Here is an 18,167-nt window from a genome sequence, read left to right as displayed (position 1 = left end):
TATGAAAACAGAAAAAAAATTGTATTTTCTGATTACTAGGCTTAAGTACTTATTGATGTTAACTGAGAATATATATATTTTTAAATGCTTACCTACCAATGTGATGGGCATGCCTGCTTTTTATCACAGATTTCAGTAAAACTATACCTAGTAAACAATGCAGCCCATATACAAGGGTATGTTATTCTGTATTTTAAAATGAACGAATAGGACGTCAAGTTACAAAAAAATTTAAGCAGGTAATTAATAAACAGGCCTTGATTTGCTGGCTCAGAAAGCACACAGGGAAGGATTACTGTTCATGGAAAACTGCTGTTAAACTAATTAAATCAAATTTAAATTAAAAATGCTATGTAAAATTATTTCAAAATCCAGTCAACAAGTATGGCAAAACGAGTCCAAAAATAGGTTATGCTTTTGAAAAACAAAACTAAGTTTCTAATTTAAAACAAAATCAGAAAGCAATTTTCAACAAAAGTCCCCCATTTCTTCCAACAAATGCATACGTGAAGAGAGAAAACAGATGGGGCACTTTGCATAAAAACAATTTAATATTTACAAATATATGCATTAAAAAAAAATAAAAAATCAGGTAGCATGCAGGACTGTGTGAATTTTGAATAACACATTGAATGTGTGTGTGTGTGTTTATTTATTTATCTATTTATTTATTTAACTCAAATTTTATCGTTTAACTTGAGCTGAACATTTAAAATGCTATGTGTGTCTTGTGCAGTATCAAATCCAGACAGAATAAGCACATTGTTTTGAAGTGAATATTTCCAAAAGCTAAATTTGATTAAAGCAGACCTGTCAACTCTCCCGTATGCACCGGGACTCTTCTGTATGTTGCACCCCTCTCCCGGACATCTCCTGAGACAGATTTTCTCCTGTATTGTGCTGTTAAACCCCCTTATGTCAGCAAACACTTACTGTCTACAAAATTCATGGCCGATGTGTGATTACTGCAATCCCCATCTGTACCTAGTAGTGTTTAGGATCCAGGGGAGTCCTGTGGCAGGCTTGCATTCAGTAAATGAGGTAAGTTACATACCTGTCAACATTGAGTATGTGAAAAGTAGAAAGGTGACATTTATGTCATGCAGTCAAAAATGGCTTTTAGCAAAATGCTTACATGTTAGTATTTAGTGCTGTTGTCTGTTCTTGTTACAGCTACCAGAAAGCTTGTTGATGGGCACTCGCTATAGGATATGAACACACTCAATAGGTCTGGCGTAGGGAATCCAATTCCAAACACTTCCTTTTTAATCATGCAATTCCATTTTAGTAATAATAATAATAATACTGTGCTTTTGCTTTTATTAGCGTAAAAATTAGCGGCATACATGCGTAGGCTAATGCAATTACTTTGAACAAAGGAGTTCTTCAACAAATTAGTCAAAGTGAAAAACCATATGAAGCATTGCAAGTAAAGATAAGTCGTGTACATTCCAGTTCCAGTGCAGTGATTTCACTGTCTAAGTACCTAGTAAATAATACACATTTTTTAAAGAAGCAACATCATCTTTTTAACCTACAGACTGCAGAACCACGCCCTGCTTTTTAAATATGTAATTTTGCCATTGTCAGCAGTCGGTTGGGTGTTTATAGTTAACCTACCCCAACAGAAAGAAAATGCACACCAGTACGGCTGTGTTTTTATTTGAAGGCAAGTCAACATTGTTAATTTGATTGCTAAGTCGCAAAGTACTACAGTGTGGTTTTTAAAAAAAATAAATAAATAAATAAATAATTTGTTTTGTCTGCCATTACAGGATTTTTCTCACATACCCCCTGAGGAGCGCTCGAGTACCCCCAGGGGTATTTGTACCCAAGTTTGAAAACCGCTGCTCTAGAAGCAGAGAAACCTAGGCAAACAGTAAGGCCTAAGAATTAATACATCTGATAATATTGAAGCAACAAAACCATTTAGAAAAGAGAGATGGGTGTTTTGCCGTCCATACACAGAGTCTTGTACTGTCTGATACAGTGTGTACTGTTCTGTACTTGGAACATTTATGTGAACACGAGCCATACGCAATTGAAGATGTATGTTTTGTTCAAATTCAAGGTGGTTTCTGTTTGAATGCATTTTCCTCCAAATGCACCAGTTCAAATCCCTCCCTCTCTCACTTTTTCCCTCCTTCCTTCCTTATCAGCCTCCTGCCAACATCCGGTCTTTTCATTATCCTGAAACACAGAGTTATTTTGGGGCCTAAAGGCTGAACAGCGGTTGAAGGACAGACCGGTTAGGAGATTCAAATACTTCTACTCAGTGCTCTGCATGGAGCTGCAGTTTCTTGTGCATAGAGGGGGAGGGGTTGCTGTCAACAGCGTTTTATTTTGTTCTTGTTGTAATGTTATACATACTGTACAAGTTGTTATTTAAAGTAATTGTAGCTAAAAAAAGAATTCGTAAAATCTTAGCCATTTTGCACATCCATTAGCTACATACATCTCAAATGTTAGCACACATGTATTTTCATTTTAAAACTACTTTAGGTCAAAGGAGACTCTCACTTTCTGTGCCTGATTCTTGGGTTATCGGTTTGCTCTTGTACTCCCTGGGTCATACGGTTATGTTGACTGAATGCTGATCATCGTGTGATGTCGTCATCGCGCGATATCTCTACAGTATAAAAGATTTAGGAGTATACAAAAGCAGCAACAGTAACTTGATAAGAATACAAATAGATAAACATGCATGCACAATGGTAGGTGCAGAATAATGGGCGACATCACAAATGAATGTAAAGCTATACCTAGTAAACAATGGAGCCCATATACAAGGGTATGTTATTCTGTATTTTAAAATGAACGAATAGGACGTCAAGTTACAAAAAAATTTAAGCAGGTAATTAAATAAACAGGCCTTGATTTGCTGGCTCAGAAAGCACACAGGGAAGGATTACTGTTCATGGAAAACTGCTGTTAAGCTAATTAAATCAAATTTAAACTAAAAATGCTATGTAAAATTATTTCAAAATCCAGTCAACAAGTATGGCAAAACAAGTCCAAAAACAGGTTATGCTTTTGAAAAACAAAACTAAGTTTCTAATTTAAAACAAAATCAGAAAGCAATTTTCAACAAAAGTCCCCCATTTCTTCCAACAAATGCATAAGTGAAGAGAGAAAACAGATGGGGCATTTTGCATAAAAACAATTTAATATTTACAAATATATGCATTTTAAAAAAATAAAATAAATCAGGTAGCATGCAGAACTGTACTCCCTGGGTCATTTCACCTCAGCAGTGTATTCCAGATGGTGTCATACCATCAAAATGTAATACCATGACATCCCAAGCCATGATGTGCCACTTGCTTTGCTATACTACATAACCTGTCAGTGTTTCATGCTGAGAGTTTAAAAATAACTGGCTCGATTCCCTAGTGATTATTTCCAACCACAGTCATTATAGGGGGTGTGTTGATTTTGGGTCTACAAAGCAAGCAGAGAATACTTTACATGTGAAGCCCACTCTACCCCATTTGTATTAGTGAAGAAGCAGAAATCTGTGTCTTCAGTGGGAGAAATTGACTGTCAAGGTGGCATATCGATAGATTTATCAAATCATAAAGCAACAAGCAAGCAATATGTGTAAAACTTCCACGTTTATAACTATGGTAAAGTTTAGAAGCAGTATATTTCAGACTGGCTTTGAGTTACGTTGGCTTGTCTATGATTAGTGTAGCAGATCTGTTTCCGCAAGGTCATATTATGTCTCCCTCGTCTGTGTTTATTCTGAAACAATCCGTAATCTGTATTTGTCAGCTTTTTAGAGACACAAAAATGAAGATTATTGATAGCCACATCTTATTTTGTGAGCCTGATTTAAACATTTATTAATGGGTTAATCTCCTGTGGTGCACTGTTTGGAACCTAGCTAGCTAATCTGTATCACATGCGTTCCTTGCACATTGTCAGACCTAAATCTTTGGATTTGATTTGTGATGCCAATCCTTAAGCCCTTTACACTAGTAAGAATAAGTACAAGAAGTCCATAACTTTTACGTTGTACAGAGCTACACACATAATGCTTAAATACATAATAAGACAAGAATCTGAATAATGTGTTGTCTTTCATTGACTATATCTGGTTGCGCTTTCTGTGTTCCACGTTGTTTTCATTACTGTTTTTTGCTATGGTAAATTACTGTGCTTATTTAGGCACTCTGCGATTTGACTGGGAAAGGTAACATAGGGTTACTGGAGTTCACACAAAAAAACGGCAACCTTTTCACTTCCTTTTTAGCTTAATTATTGAGCTTATTGCCTCATGTAATTTTTAAGTTTTCAGGGCATTTTGTTAATGCACGTCTGTTTTTTGTTTTTCGCTGTTCTACATTTTTTTAATGTACTCGCACACGTTTTGGTCACCATAATAACTGCTGCATGAAACCGGAGTGTAATAATCCAGCACCGCTGCATTTGTTTGTTAGCTGACAAGTGTTCAGCTGATATTGCATCACGCCTTTCATCTTAAAGGCGTACAGCCTCTGTATGTGAACCCCCAATATCTCTCACAAGCACCTGGGTACATATTGTTACGATATCGCAACAAAAGGAATACTTTGCCGGGGGGCCCGCCCAGCTGAAAAGGCCTGGGGAGAACCCTGACAATCACATTTATATTTTGCAAACCTGAGTATACGGTTATGTTGACTGAATGCTGATGATCGTGTGATGTCGTCATCGCGCAATATCTCTACAGTATAAAATATTTAGGAGTATACAAAAGCAGCAACAGTAACTCGATAAGAATACAAATAGATAAACATGCATGCACAATGGTAGGTGCAGAATAATGGGCCACATCACAAATGAATGTAAAGCCTGCACTAATTAGTCTAGGGTGTCACCTATTGTAACATTGTAAAGATCTGAAACTGGTGCTGATCAATGAGTGTGCAATCAGCAACCAGTGCTACATCAAACAGGTAATACTGTAAAGCCATACATATGTGCGAAACTTGCGTTTTTCATGTATGAAAAAAAAAATACATTTTTGGCACAAATATCAAATTCCACTAACAATACATACTTTGTATATTGCAACAGGTCACCAACATTTCTGGAGCAAAATAGGTTTTATGTGTGTGATTCGCCAAATATTTAGGTCGCAAATATATATGGCTTTACAGTAACTGACAATAATTGATGCACTGAAAATGTATAGAGTTCACAAACTACAACTGAAAACACGCATGTGCATGGAATTATACTGTGTGTTTGTAAGTGTTCAAGTCTTAAAGGAGCCATTGTGTGCAGTCGCCGGTCTTCGCTGGGGATTCCAAACTGAGCATTTGCTCTGGCATTCCAATAGGTTAGGGAGACAAAAGCATCAGGGTCTGTTTGTCCTCTATTTGTTACAGCGCACCCTACTGACCAGGCACCTGGTGAGCTGCTGGGCTGCCTGGACACCTGCTGGGCTGGCCTTTGTCCTCCAGAGGCCGGTAGCTCACTGACATCCTGTCTCTCGTTCCTGGGTATAAAGAGGTATTTGCCTTGGGGGATTGGAGGACACCCACTGACCTTCAATTCTCCTGAGCTGTTGAGGGAAATTTCTGTGATGAGGGAGTGTAATTGGAAATTCTAAACTGGGGAGACCGTCGGTGGTAAAATAAACAAACTTCTGACAGACTCCCCCCTATCCTGGGTGAGAGAGACTGACAGTCTGACACCTCAGGGCTTGGTATTGGTCTCCTAGCTCGGAGATGTTCAGCGTATCTAAAAAGCACGCTGCCTGACGGGTTAGTCGAGATGCTGTGGGTAATAGCAGGTGGGTTTGTGAGGAAACAATCCCCATGTTTGTCAAGGTGGCTTTTCAAAAGCAGACTGTATACTGTGTTTTCTTTCTGACTTGAATAGCAGTTCACAGGACTGGTTTGTGGTTTGTAGAAAGCACAGCAGAACAAAGAAGGAGAGTAAGATAATTCAATATTGGACCCCATTGGCAAAGCTTTTTTATGTTATTTTTTTAAGTCTGTTATGAATAAACTAGTCATCAAACTCTCTTTATAGAATTAGACTTTTGGGGGGGGGGGGATCCTAATTCACTAGTAGGTAGCTTTCAGTTCAATTCTTAGACTGTTTACTTTCTGACTGGTTCTTATTGTAATTACTTAAATATTAGCAGAACCTCAGTTACGAACACCTTGGGAATGGAGGTTGATTTTAAGTTTGAAAAAGCTGTGACTGAATTAGTTTCCATCATTTTAATTAATGTGTACACCTGCTATCTACACCCTTACTCTGGTGAATACTGCAAGGATACAGTACAGTAATGCAATACTCGTGTTATAGTGTGAAAGGATTTAAAACTACTATACAATTGGGGGGGGGGGGGGGGGGGGGGGGGGGGTAAATTGAACTTACTATTTAAATTGTAACTATAGCAAAAGCACAGATTTTTAAACGTTCATGAAAATCTGGGTTAATGTAGTACTTGTTTTTATTTTAAACTAAATGCATTTGTGGAGCTTCCTCAGTCATTCTGCCTTCATGACCAGCATGCAAATTTTATGGAGTGCTTTATTAAAAACATCATCAGCTTTGCATACAACTTTCAATTGGAAGTGCAACATGTTTACATTTCCCAGTTCTTACCATTCAACAGGTTAACGTTACACTTTAAGACTGGATTCTGGTTGCATTGTAGGCATGGTTGAGTGATTGCATACTTACAGCTAAAGGTGGGCTGTTTGCTTGACCAGTCAGTTCGTAATTGAGGTTCTACTGTATTGTTTTAATAAATCTGTGTATCATGGTGCTTTCATCTGAGTTCAGGAGCTGCTCTTTAGTTCTTGATGCCTGCCGTAGAGCTATGTGACAGAGGCTAGATGAGTTCAGGAGCTGCTCTTTAGTTCTTGATGCCTGCCGTAGAGATATGTGAAAGAGGCTAGATGAGTTCAGGAGCTGCTGTTCAGTTATTGTTGCCTGCCGTAGAGGCTAGATCAGCCAAAGTGTCTAGAGAATAAAGAGCCAGCGCCAACTAGTGATCTGCCACTTTGGATCAAGTGTCCTTTTGTGATTTTTTTTTTTTTTCTGGCAACACACTAGCTGTGCTTTACGTGGTACAGCACATCTAATACTTTGTCTGATCTAGCCTGCATTACATATGTCTATGGCTGAAGAGCAGCTCCTGAACTAACTAGTTAAAGCACCTTAACATAAACTTATGAAAAACTAAATTAAAGACAAGGTGGAAAATTGCAAACGTAATACCGATCCTCAAAAAGGGAAACAAAAGGAAAGCAAAACTGAACCAGTTAACTACACACCAATAAGCCTGACTTGTATTATATGCAAACTTATGGAAACTATAATAAGATCCAAAATGGAAAATTACCTATATGGTAACACTATCCTGGGAGACAGTCAACATGGTCTTAGGAAAGGGAGATTGTGTCTAACTAACCTGCTTGATTTTTTTGAGGATGCAACATCAATAATGGATAATTGCAAAGCATATGACATGATTTATTTAGATTTCCAGAAAACTTTTGACAAAGTCCAGCATAAAAGATTCATTCTCAAACTGAACGCAGTAGGGATTCAAGGAAACACATGTACATGGATTAGGGGGTGGTTAACATGTAGAAAACAGGAAGTACTGATTAGAGGAGAAACATCAGAATGGAGTGTGGTAACCAGTGGAGTATTAGGTCCTCTGCTATTCCTAATCTACATTAATGATTTAGATTCTGGTATAGTAAGCAAACTTGTTAAATTCGCAGATGATACAAAAATAGGAGGAGTGGCAAACACTGTTGCAGCAGCAAAGGTCATTCAAAATGATCTAGACAAGATTCACAACTGGGCAGACGCATGGCACATGACGTTTAATAGAGAAAAGTGTAAGGTACTGCATGCAGGGAAATAAAAATGTATATTATAAATATCAAATGGGAGATGACTGAAATTAAAGAGGGACTCTATGAAAAAGACCTAGGAGTTTTTGTTGACTCAGAAATGTCTTCATCTAGACAATGTGGGGAAGCTATAAAAAAAAAAGGCCACAAAAAAGGATACATTGTGAAAAGTGTTGAATTTATATCAAGGGAAGTAATGTTAAAACTGTACAATGCATTAGTAAGACCTCATCTTGAATATTGTGTTCAGTTCTGGTCACCTTGCTACACAAAGGATATCGCTGCTCTAGAAAGAGTGCAAAGAAGAGCGACCAGAATTATTCTAGGTTTAAAAGGCACGTCATGTGCAGACTGGCTAAAAGAATTGAATCTATTCAGTCTTGAACAAAGAAGACTACGCGGCGACCTAATTCAAGCATTCAAAATACTAAAAGGTATTGACAGTGTTGACCCAAGGGACTTTTTCGACCTGAAAAAAGAAACAAGGACCAGGGGTCACAAATGGAGATTAGACAAAGAGGCATTCAGAACAGAAAATAGGAGGCACTTTATTACACAGAGAATCATGAGGGTCTGGAATCAACTCCCCAGTAATGCTGTTGAAGCTGACACCATGGGATCCTTCAAGAAGCTGCTTGATGAGATTCTGGGATCAATAAGCTACTAACAACCAAACGAGCAAGATGGGCTGAATGGCCTCCTCTCGTTTGTAAACTTTCTTTTGTTTGAGTAACTGCAGTAAAAAGCAATCTGAATGGCAACAAACATTATGAGTGCTGTGCGTGTGTTTTGAATGTGTATTCAGTAAGCTGGAAAACGAAACCCAGCTCAAAGCTGCTGCTACAGCAACTGTGTCGTACTTCCAGAGTAAGCATGCTTGCTAGACAGCTTAGCCCAGTTTTTATTACAACTGATTTGCTTGTCAAATGATTGATTCTTTTTTAAAGAGGGTTGGCTGTCTTACATGAAGTAGCCTGGGGACAGAGTAGCTCACTGTAAAAGGTGAAGGTGTAAAACTAGTCAGACACCCTGCCTCTCTCACTCTCAGGAAGTAATATCCTGATTTTTTTTAATTGTTATTATTAGGCTTCCAAGCCAAAGGCTGGGAAGCCTATTGTTATTTTTTTTTTTTTTTTTTTTTTTTTAATTTAATTAATATTTTTTTCTTCCCAAAACTTTAAACTGCTGCTGCTTCGAAGCTGTGTGACTGATCAGGTTCTGGCTTGGCAGGTAACAAGCTGGATACATTGGCTGTCAGATGCTGAAAAAATTTTGCTGCTACGTCCTTGAAATTGATGCCGTGACGCATTTTTCGATAAAACCTTTCGAAATCTTCTTCTTGGGAACCGGTGAAGTGATTGATCTGAAACTTGGCATATGTCATCAGCATCCAAATCCATGTCAAAATGGCTGCCACAAATCTTATCGAAACGCACCCCTAAACAACAAACTGCTGCTGTTTGAAAACAGTTTGTCCAACAAAATCCAAACTTGGTAGTTGTCGTCCCAGTAACAGTGGGATACAAATATGTGAAAATGGTGATGTTTTATAAAACAAGGTGGCCATTACTTATACGTCTTACATTTGAAATTTAAACCTACATTAGTTGACAAATGATTTACTTGACTAACTCCAAACCCCACAAGCATCTTCCCTGAAACTGTATCAGTACAACTGACTTTTAAAAAATTGCGTTGACCAGAAACAAAAATGTCCGTTTGACGCATTTTTTAGAAACTTTTTGAAATCTTCTTCCTGGGAACCGGTGAAGCCATTGATCTGACCCTTGGCATATACCATCAGCATCCAAACCCGCATCAAATTTACGAAGCAGAAGTTTCTGCGATAAATTTTAATGTCGAAATGGCTGCCACAAACTTTAACGAAACGCGCCCTTAACAGCAAACTGCTGCTATTTGAACACCGTTTGACCAACAAACTCCAAATTGGTAGTTATTGTCAAAGCAACAATGGAATACAAATATGTCAAAATGGTTATGTTTTATAAAAGAAGATGGCCGCCACGTGTACATTTACATCTGAAATTTAAAACTGCCTCAGTTGACAAACGGTTGGTTTACTTGACTAAATCAAAACTTTACCATCCTTGACACTGTAGAAATACAAGTGACTTTTAAGAAACTTGCGTTAAACAAGATGGCTGCCTGACGCATTTATAAAAAAAAAAAAAAAAAAACTTTCAAAATCTTCTGTGGAACAGTTAAAGTTGCTGATTTTAAACTTGGAATATTGAGAACTAAATACGCTTCCACGGGTACTGATACCGGGGTTTGGGAGCCGTAAAACTGCCTGGCAGTTCTAGTTTATTATTATTATTATTATTATTATTATTATTATTATTATTATTATTAATACATAGGATTTTGCAAGCCATTAGAAGCTATCCCAGGCAGCATATAATATGAATTTGCTAGTTTCCTAAATGGGATTTCCATGGAAATTTTGTTTTGTAGATCTCCTCATAAAACAAAGGCTTCTAGTTGTAATGTCTGCATTTTTCTAAATGTAGCACTATTGAGGGTTTACTACGTAGTTACGAAGGTCTGTTAAAGCGTTGAATTAACATGCACATTGTTCCGGTTGTTTAGTTGAGTGTCTGTCATTTCATTGTTTACACTCCAGCAACCTTTTTACTCCTTCACATTTCAGCTGCACCTATTTCTTTATCAAAGGTCTTTCAAACCTGGCTTTGTTCTGTGCTGTCAGGTACAAGTGTACATCTTCCAGTGACTTCTACACAAACAGCATACAGAATAACACTCTAACACTGTCTAAAATGCATATTTTAAACCGTGATCCCACAGCAATTATCTTGTTACTCAAGAACCGAGATGAGAAAGAAGAATCACATGCAGGTGATCACAAGATGAAGTTTGGGAGATTTTACAAAAGTCTTAAGAAAAAAAAAGATTTTGTAGAAAATTTACTAAAACTAACCGTGTATGACAGAGTGCAGGAGACGGTTCTTTCTACAAAGGGTGGTGAGGGTATGTAATGGTTTACCTAGCTGTACTGTTGATGCCGAATCACTGGGTTCCTTTTAAGGTCTGACCTTTATTAAGATTTTTATTTTTAGATCAATCAGCTACTCGGATGAACACTAATGGGCAGAATTGCCTCTTCTCATTCGTAAACGTATTTAGTTTCTTTTAGTATTTCTTAAAGTTGAACTAAACAAGACTGTGGGGACAGAATATATTTAAAGGCAAAACATGTAGGGTACAAAGTGTTATAATTACTCTTATAACTTTTAAAGTTATTTTCAAAATGTCTGCTCTAGTGCACTGGAGTTTGAGATCTGTCCTCTAAATCAATGGTTCTCAACCCTGGTCCTGGGGACCCCCTGTGTCTGCTGGTTTTCATTCCAACTGAGCTCTCAATTACTTAAATAAACCCTTAATTGATCTTACAGCGCAGCAGTAACGTTACAAAACACCCGCATTCGTGGCTGTCCACATGTTCCAATACCGGAAATACAACAGCAGGACCTCATTTTAAAGCTCTTATTCTCCTCTTTCTAATGGTGTAGGGCTGGGCTGTCTCTCACAGTGCCAGAGTAAAAAAGATTTAAAGGGCCAGATTGCCGGCGGTATATTTAACATTAGGCGGACCTTATAGAGTTCAACAGTTGTAGAAACTGAGGGATGTGTATGCTATATTTTTAGGAACCCTGCTACTTACTCTAGAATACACTTTTTAGAGTTTCTTCAAACGGTTAAAACTACTATTATGATACTTAGTACATGATGTTCATATATACATCATCAACCTAAATTTCTGGTTGTGGCAGTGGGTGATGGATGTTACTGAGTGCCCCAGACAGGCACTGACTTTACTGAGTATGTCTCCAAGTCTGCACTGTTGCCATGTTCTCCAGAAACATGCACACTCTAGTGGCAGCCCTAAAATCATGTGAGGTTGTTTCAGGGGTTGTTGTGCAGCAGAATGGTCCGCTTTCCATATTTTAACAACACATTTTCAGAGGTGACTTACTGTGCAGAGTTTTGGCCTTCTGAAAAAACAACACACGGACACACACATGCAATCCTTGCCAGCTGAAGTTTGCTGCAGTGCAAAACCGCAAGTTCTCTTGTATGATGAAATTTTTTTTTTCAAAACTATAGCAGGAAAATTACTCCTGGTTAGTCATTTTGCTGTAAGTTTGTGTTGTCCCTCACTGAGAGGCCCAGTCTGCGTCCCACACTCCTTCACTGAGAGGTCCAGTCTGTGTATCCCTCTTTTCCTCACTCACTAGAATTTTTTCATCATAGATTCTTTATTTTGTAAATATAAACTATAATAAATAAAGAATGCAATGCAAAGCCCCTGATTGGTGGCCCTGTTGTGTGATTGCAGTTCGTGAATTCCTGAAGAATGGGGTCAGTCCGGACCTGTATAATGAGGATGGACTCACTGCGCTGCATCAGGTAGGACCCTGTGTGTGCTCTGCTCTAGTGTCTGTATATTGTGTGTGAGTCTCTCTGCCTCCCTCTTGGTAACCATGCTGTGTTCTCTCCGTGCAGTGCAGTGCTGTCTATTGTGTGTTTGTGTCTGTGTGTCTCTCTCTCTCTGTCTCCTTCTTTGTGCTGTGTATTGTGTGAGTCTCTATCTCTCTCTCTCTCTCTCTCTCCCTCATTGTGACTGTGCTGTATATTGTGTGTGAGTCTCTCTGTCTCCCACGTTGTGACCTGCTGTTCTCTCCTGCTATGCTGTATATTGTGTGTGAGTCTCTCTGTCTTCCTCATTGTGACTGCTGTCTGGTCCCTCAGTGCTGTATCGATGATTTCGAAGAGGTTGTGCGAGCGCTGCTGGATGCGGGGGCCAATGTGAACGCGTGTGACAGTGAGCTGTGGACCCCGCTGCACGCCGCCGCCACCTGTGGACACATGGGCCTGGTGGAGATGCTTATCAAACAGTATGTGGACCTGGGCTCTGCACTGCCACTGTGTGGACAATACAGAGAGGTGCATTCTCTCTGTGTCGGCCCTCAAGGGCATGGCTAAGAAGTGCATACCTGTCAACGTTTGAAAATACAAAATCGGCAGTGGGGTGAGGGCCGGGGGGTGGTACCTTTTCTATTGTCTTCCCTCTAGGGGGGGTTATGAGTAAAGGTGCATGGTTAAGTATGTAAAGTAGCTAATTGTATGCCTGCCACAGGGCTCCCCTGGATCCTAAACCCTGCTCGGTACAGACAGAGATTGCTGTAATCACACACCTGCCATGACTTGCAGACATTAAAGGTTTGCTGACATAAGGGGGTTTAGCAGTAGAGTTTTGAGCAAAATACTGGAAAATCTGTCCCGGGAGAAGGGTCCAAAATACCAGAGACTCCTGGTGAATACAGGAGAGTTGACAAGTCTGGAAGTGGGGTATAAAGTGATTGTAGCTAACAATCATTTCTTAAATCTTACCTGTTTTTCACCTCCATTGGCTGTGTATGTCTCACATTTGCATGTGACCTGGAAAATACAAGTGTAACAGATATCCTGGAAGGCAAGGCAAAATTTAAGAACTTTCTTTAACCTATGTAGTGCCATATTTCATATTTTAAAATGAATATGCTTTCATTGCAATATCATATGTTTCTTTCTAACCTGTGTGTGATTTGTCGGTGTCAAATACAAATCCTATGTAGGGGTCAAATACAAATCCACTATATATCAAGGGCCGCAATCTAGCGAGAGACCCATAGAAAAACAAATAGGCTAATAACAAATACTGTACAGCCAATCCCTCGTATTATCGGGGGCGTCAGGGTCCGATTATAAATCCTCTACGCAACACACTTTTTCTCATTTTTTGTATAAAAAGCAGCACACCGTTTTAATTCATACTGCGGAGGGTAATTGCTTCTCATCAGCTTAAGTGTTCAATTAATTTCATGAATCTTCCTCACCTTTCTCAAATGCCCAAACAGCTGCATTGAAAGAATCCATTCCCAACATAGGAGGCTTGTTACTAGAGCTGACATCACTGCCCTGTGACTTTTGCTAGTGCATTGCTTAAAAAACCATTCCAGCAAGTAGATATTTAATTTGCTTTGTGTTATTGTGCAATGCGTGTATAGGATAACAGTACGATATTAATGATTTGTTTTTAATTGTTCTGTATATTTTAGTTTGTGATGTGCAGTACAAAATAAAACGAACAGTAATTCTAAGTGAAATTGTCTATGTATCGTGCAGCTAAGGCATGCGTAGTTAGACTGTAAAAATGTGAGCCAACTCCAGGATCGCGATATATCTGAATCCGCAGTATAGCGAGATGTGTGTGTAATATCACTCACATTTATCATGATAAACAGATTTCCAACACTTAATTTTTTTTTTTTTAATTTAGTAATCTCCAATAATTTTATTATTTTCTCTCAATTTAGCATATACAATAATTTTTTTAGGCTCACTGCCACCCCCCCCCCCGTGCTGACTCGGGAGTGTCAAAGACAAACATATGCTGTCCCTCGAAGCGTGTGCTGTCAGCCGACTTTTTTTCACACTGTAGACCCACCATGCAGCCACCTCAGAGCTACAGCGTCGGAGGACAACGCAACTCTGGGCAGCATACAGGCAAGCCTGCAGGTGCCCGGCCAGCCTACAGGGGTGCACGGTGAGCTGAGGACACCCTGGCCAACCTAAGCCCACCCACCCCCCCTCCCCACCCGGGCGGCGTTCTGCCAATTCTGTGCCACCTCCTGGGAGCTGCAGTCTACGGTCGGCAATAGAATGTCCTGAACTCAAACCAGTGACTTCCGGGTTATAGGGTGCATCCTGCACTCCACTCGGAGTGCCTTTAGCAGATGCGCCACTTGGGCGGCCCCCCAACACCTTTTAATACAGTTTAAAAGCTTATTAACTGCTATGTTATTTGTGAACTGCTGATGAAGTCAAATGCTTTTTCTCGCCATTTCTGCTCGCTCCCTTTTGAAGTACCATCAAACAGGGTTGTCTGTACAGTATTAATCTTGGTCACCCTTGTATTAATGACTTTGAGGCCTTTGTTTTGAAACACCATTAGCAGGCAATCATTCAGTGCTGCTGTTTGGTTGACCCGCCACAGCTGTTTCCCTCCACCTTTGTCTAAATTACAGAACCGTTGCTGGTTGTCTTTTTCTAGAACAGAGAGGGTTGTTTGGATACCCTTCTTTTAATGACACAAGAGTGCAGAAATGTACCAGCCACATTGTCCCTCAATACTAGTGGAATCAGATCATTCCAGGAGCAATCCCCCAGTTGATTGATGAATAAAATAAACATGACTTGTGTGAAGAAATGGCAAGCCATTCACAGCTAGTAATGAGCTTGTAAACATGACATTGTGTTCATGAAAGTTGTTTCAGATTGAATCCCCTCATTATCTATGAAAGTGTATTCATATTTCCATATATGGCAGTGTTTAGAAAGAACCTCTTTACTATGCATCCAGACTGACTCCATTAAACTTCCTTGCTGCATGAATTCCTTTAATATTTCGTACCCCCAAGCTGCAAAGAGGGTGCATAGCATACTCTGCAGTGATCCAGCAGCCGTCAATGACTGTGTCTGAATAACCCAATAATAAGGCATCAGTGCAAACACTGGAGGAGTCATGTTTTTTAAAAACCATGACAGGCTGTGGTTATAAGTACTATATTTCCTTGCCACATGAACATACTGTTCTACACTTCCAGCCTGTTGTAATTTTACTTGTAGGAGAAGTCAAGGTTGTATGTACTGTACTAGCACAGAGATGTCAGTTCATATGTAAGACAACATAAGGTAACCGGAATGGTGTTACAGTTTCCAGGAAAATGTAAAATACCTTCTTTATGTGGAGAATCCCTTTACCTGTTTCTCCATGGTTATAATATGCTTTACCATATCTCCATGCTTTACAGTGTTTGCCTATGCTTTACCACACTTTTATCATAGTTTGTCGTGTTTCTTTTTTGTATATGCTTCACCATATCTCTCTGCTTTACAGTTTAAAACTGTGCTTTAATAAACTTGTTTTCACAATGGGAAACTATTATATATGGGTTAAGCCTGGCACTACCTGTGCTATATGAAAGTCCTGCAGGATGAACGCAGTATATGTGTGTGTGTGTGTCTCACTCTTCTTTCCCCCACAGTGGTGCTAACATGCTGGCAGTGAACGCAGACGGGAACATGCCTTACGACTTGTGTGAAGATGAGGTCACCCTAGACTACATTGAAACAGCCATGGCTAACCAGGGTCAGTGTGCTCTCTTACACTCTAACCACACTGCCCTCCTCCCCCTTCCCGTGTCTCAGCTCTAACCACACTACCCCCTCCTCTCTAGACCACACTGCCTTCTAGCATACTCTCCAATGATCTAGCAGCCATCCGTGACAGTGTCTAGTAGCTGATGGCAGCCCTGTAATTTCTTAGCTGTTATATTGACCCTCCCTCCCTCCCTCCCTCTTTCCGCTCTCTGCTCAGGTATCACACAGGAGAGGATAGATGAGTGCCGGTCCTCCAAGGAAAGGCAGATGGTAGCTGACATCAGGGCTCTGATCCAGGCTGGGTGTGACCTCAATGCACAGGATGAGAACGGAACATCACTGGTGAGATCACTGCTCCACTCCTCACAAACAGTCTTTCTGTTGATTTTTTTTATTCTGCAGAGGTGATTCCCTTCCCTGTAATTTGAACATTTCATCCAGCGGATCTAAGTGATTTGAATCTTTATATCATGCTGTTGAATTGAAGTCATGTTTGCTAAGGTTCTCCAAAAGCTCCATCTGCTAAACCATTCTGTCTGATTGTATACAAAGTGCTCTTAAAGGCAGAGTATATACAACATTTCAAATCATTTTCTAGCCCATGTGTCTTTCAGGGTATTTGGTATCCAAATTCTTGTTTTGTTTCTGACTTTTTATTTAAGTCTTATTTAAGTTTTATTTAAGTTTAGCAAGGTTCATAGCCACATATTCTCTTCTAAAGACCATAGGAAGGTGGTATGGGGGCTGAAATGAAAGAGAACAATTCAGTTCTCTTTGGAGGTGGATCCTTGGCAATGGAAGGGTGCGGGGCAAACCTGGCACACTCCTGCTGGAGAAGAGCTGTGGCTGTAAGCAGCTGGTCTGGGCACCATGCAGCCTTAAAGCGGGGGTCCAGTAGAGCTGCCAGCTTGTAGAGAGGCATCTGTTCATAAGTGGAGAGGTTCTTCTCCAGGGATGCCTTGAGGGATCTGGGCATTGTACTTTTGCATTAAAGTTGTTCAGGAAGGTCCTTAGCTGGGAATGACATGGCTGGCAGAAACAGTGTTGGAACACTGGGTGAGGAGAGTGGCATCCTTCCTGAATAACCACAGGTTCATCGAGGCATTGGATGTCTGCTGGGGTCAGCTGTACTGGTGCATTGATCTGCTTGAGTTTATCTTGGTCAGCCCTCAAAATGGATTGCATCATCTTGAGATCAGAGTTTTAGCATACAGCAGTTACAGGCTAAAGCTTTCTTTCTCCATCCAGAATGTCAGCTGCAGTGGGTGACACAAGCGAGCCAGCTTTGGCAAGAGGGTTCCGGGATGCTGGGCACTTGGACAGGCTATCATTCACAACATGCTGTTTGACATGGGCAAAGCAGCCTTCACGATGGGGGAGTACATCAAGTGATTCCACAAAGTCAACTCTCTCCAACACAATATCCTCATCCTCACTGTCAGTGTCACTATCACACCGACCCACCTCCAGGCAGTCAAAAAGCTTTTTTCATATTACTGGCATTGTCAGCGATAACACTGGTGATTTTCCCTTTAATCCCAAATTTGGTTTTAGTCTCTTCAAATGCAACACTGATGTTGTCCCCGGTGTGACGGATGAAATGGCCTGTGATGCCCAGGAAAGATTTCGTCAGGTGTGATGACCACATATCCACAGTGACACACTGGGTGCAGAGCGTAACAGGGTGACGAGGTGACTGGATACTGCTGTGCTTGACAGGAAGACACACTGTTGACAGGGTTTTGCAGCAGGGAACAGTGTAGCGTGGATCCAGTGCCTCAGCGAATATGCAGAAGCTGGGATGATTAACATGGGACAGTGCAGTAATGGTGTCAGCTGTATAGTCTGCCAAGGCATTGGTGGCTCTCAGCTGACGAGGATGAGTCGAACTGTACTTCTTTGAAGTAGCAGTGGGAATGCTGGAGAGCAGAGCGTGTGAGGAGGAAGACCGGGGCCGATCACCATCAGGCTTGTCAGTGTAGATGTATGATTCCTCTGTAATATTTGAAGACAACATTGAAGATACTGTTTACAGTGTTATAATAACAT

The 18,167-nt window shown here is 40.2% G+C and overlaps 1 protein-coding gene across 1 annotated transcript in view; it reads left to right on the top strand.

The window, feature by feature from the left end:
• ppp1r16a (protein phosphatase 1, regulatory subunit 16A) overlaps positions 1-18,167 on the top strand; it is a 38,144-nt gene that overhangs the window by 12,781 nt on the left and 7,196 nt on the right. The window contains exons 3-6 of the mRNA XM_041244591.1: positions 12,253-12,323; positions 12,666-12,811; positions 16,004-16,107; positions 16,336-16,460. Coding sequence (XP_041100525.1) covers positions 12,253-12,323; positions 12,666-12,811; positions 16,004-16,107; positions 16,336-16,460 — 446 coding nt within the window. The remainder of the gene's footprint in view (positions 1-12,252; positions 12,324-12,665; positions 12,812-16,003; positions 16,108-16,335; positions 16,461-18,167) is intronic.

The sequence above is a fragment of the Polyodon spathula genome, chromosome 3 (assembly GCF_017654505.1).
Source record: "Polyodon spathula isolate WHYD16114869_AA chromosome 3, ASM1765450v1, whole genome shotgun sequence".
NCBI classification, from domain to species: Eukaryota; Metazoa; Chordata; class Actinopteri; order Acipenseriformes; family Polyodontidae; genus Polyodon; species Polyodon spathula.
This window is presented reverse-complemented; position numbering and strand designations above follow the sequence as displayed.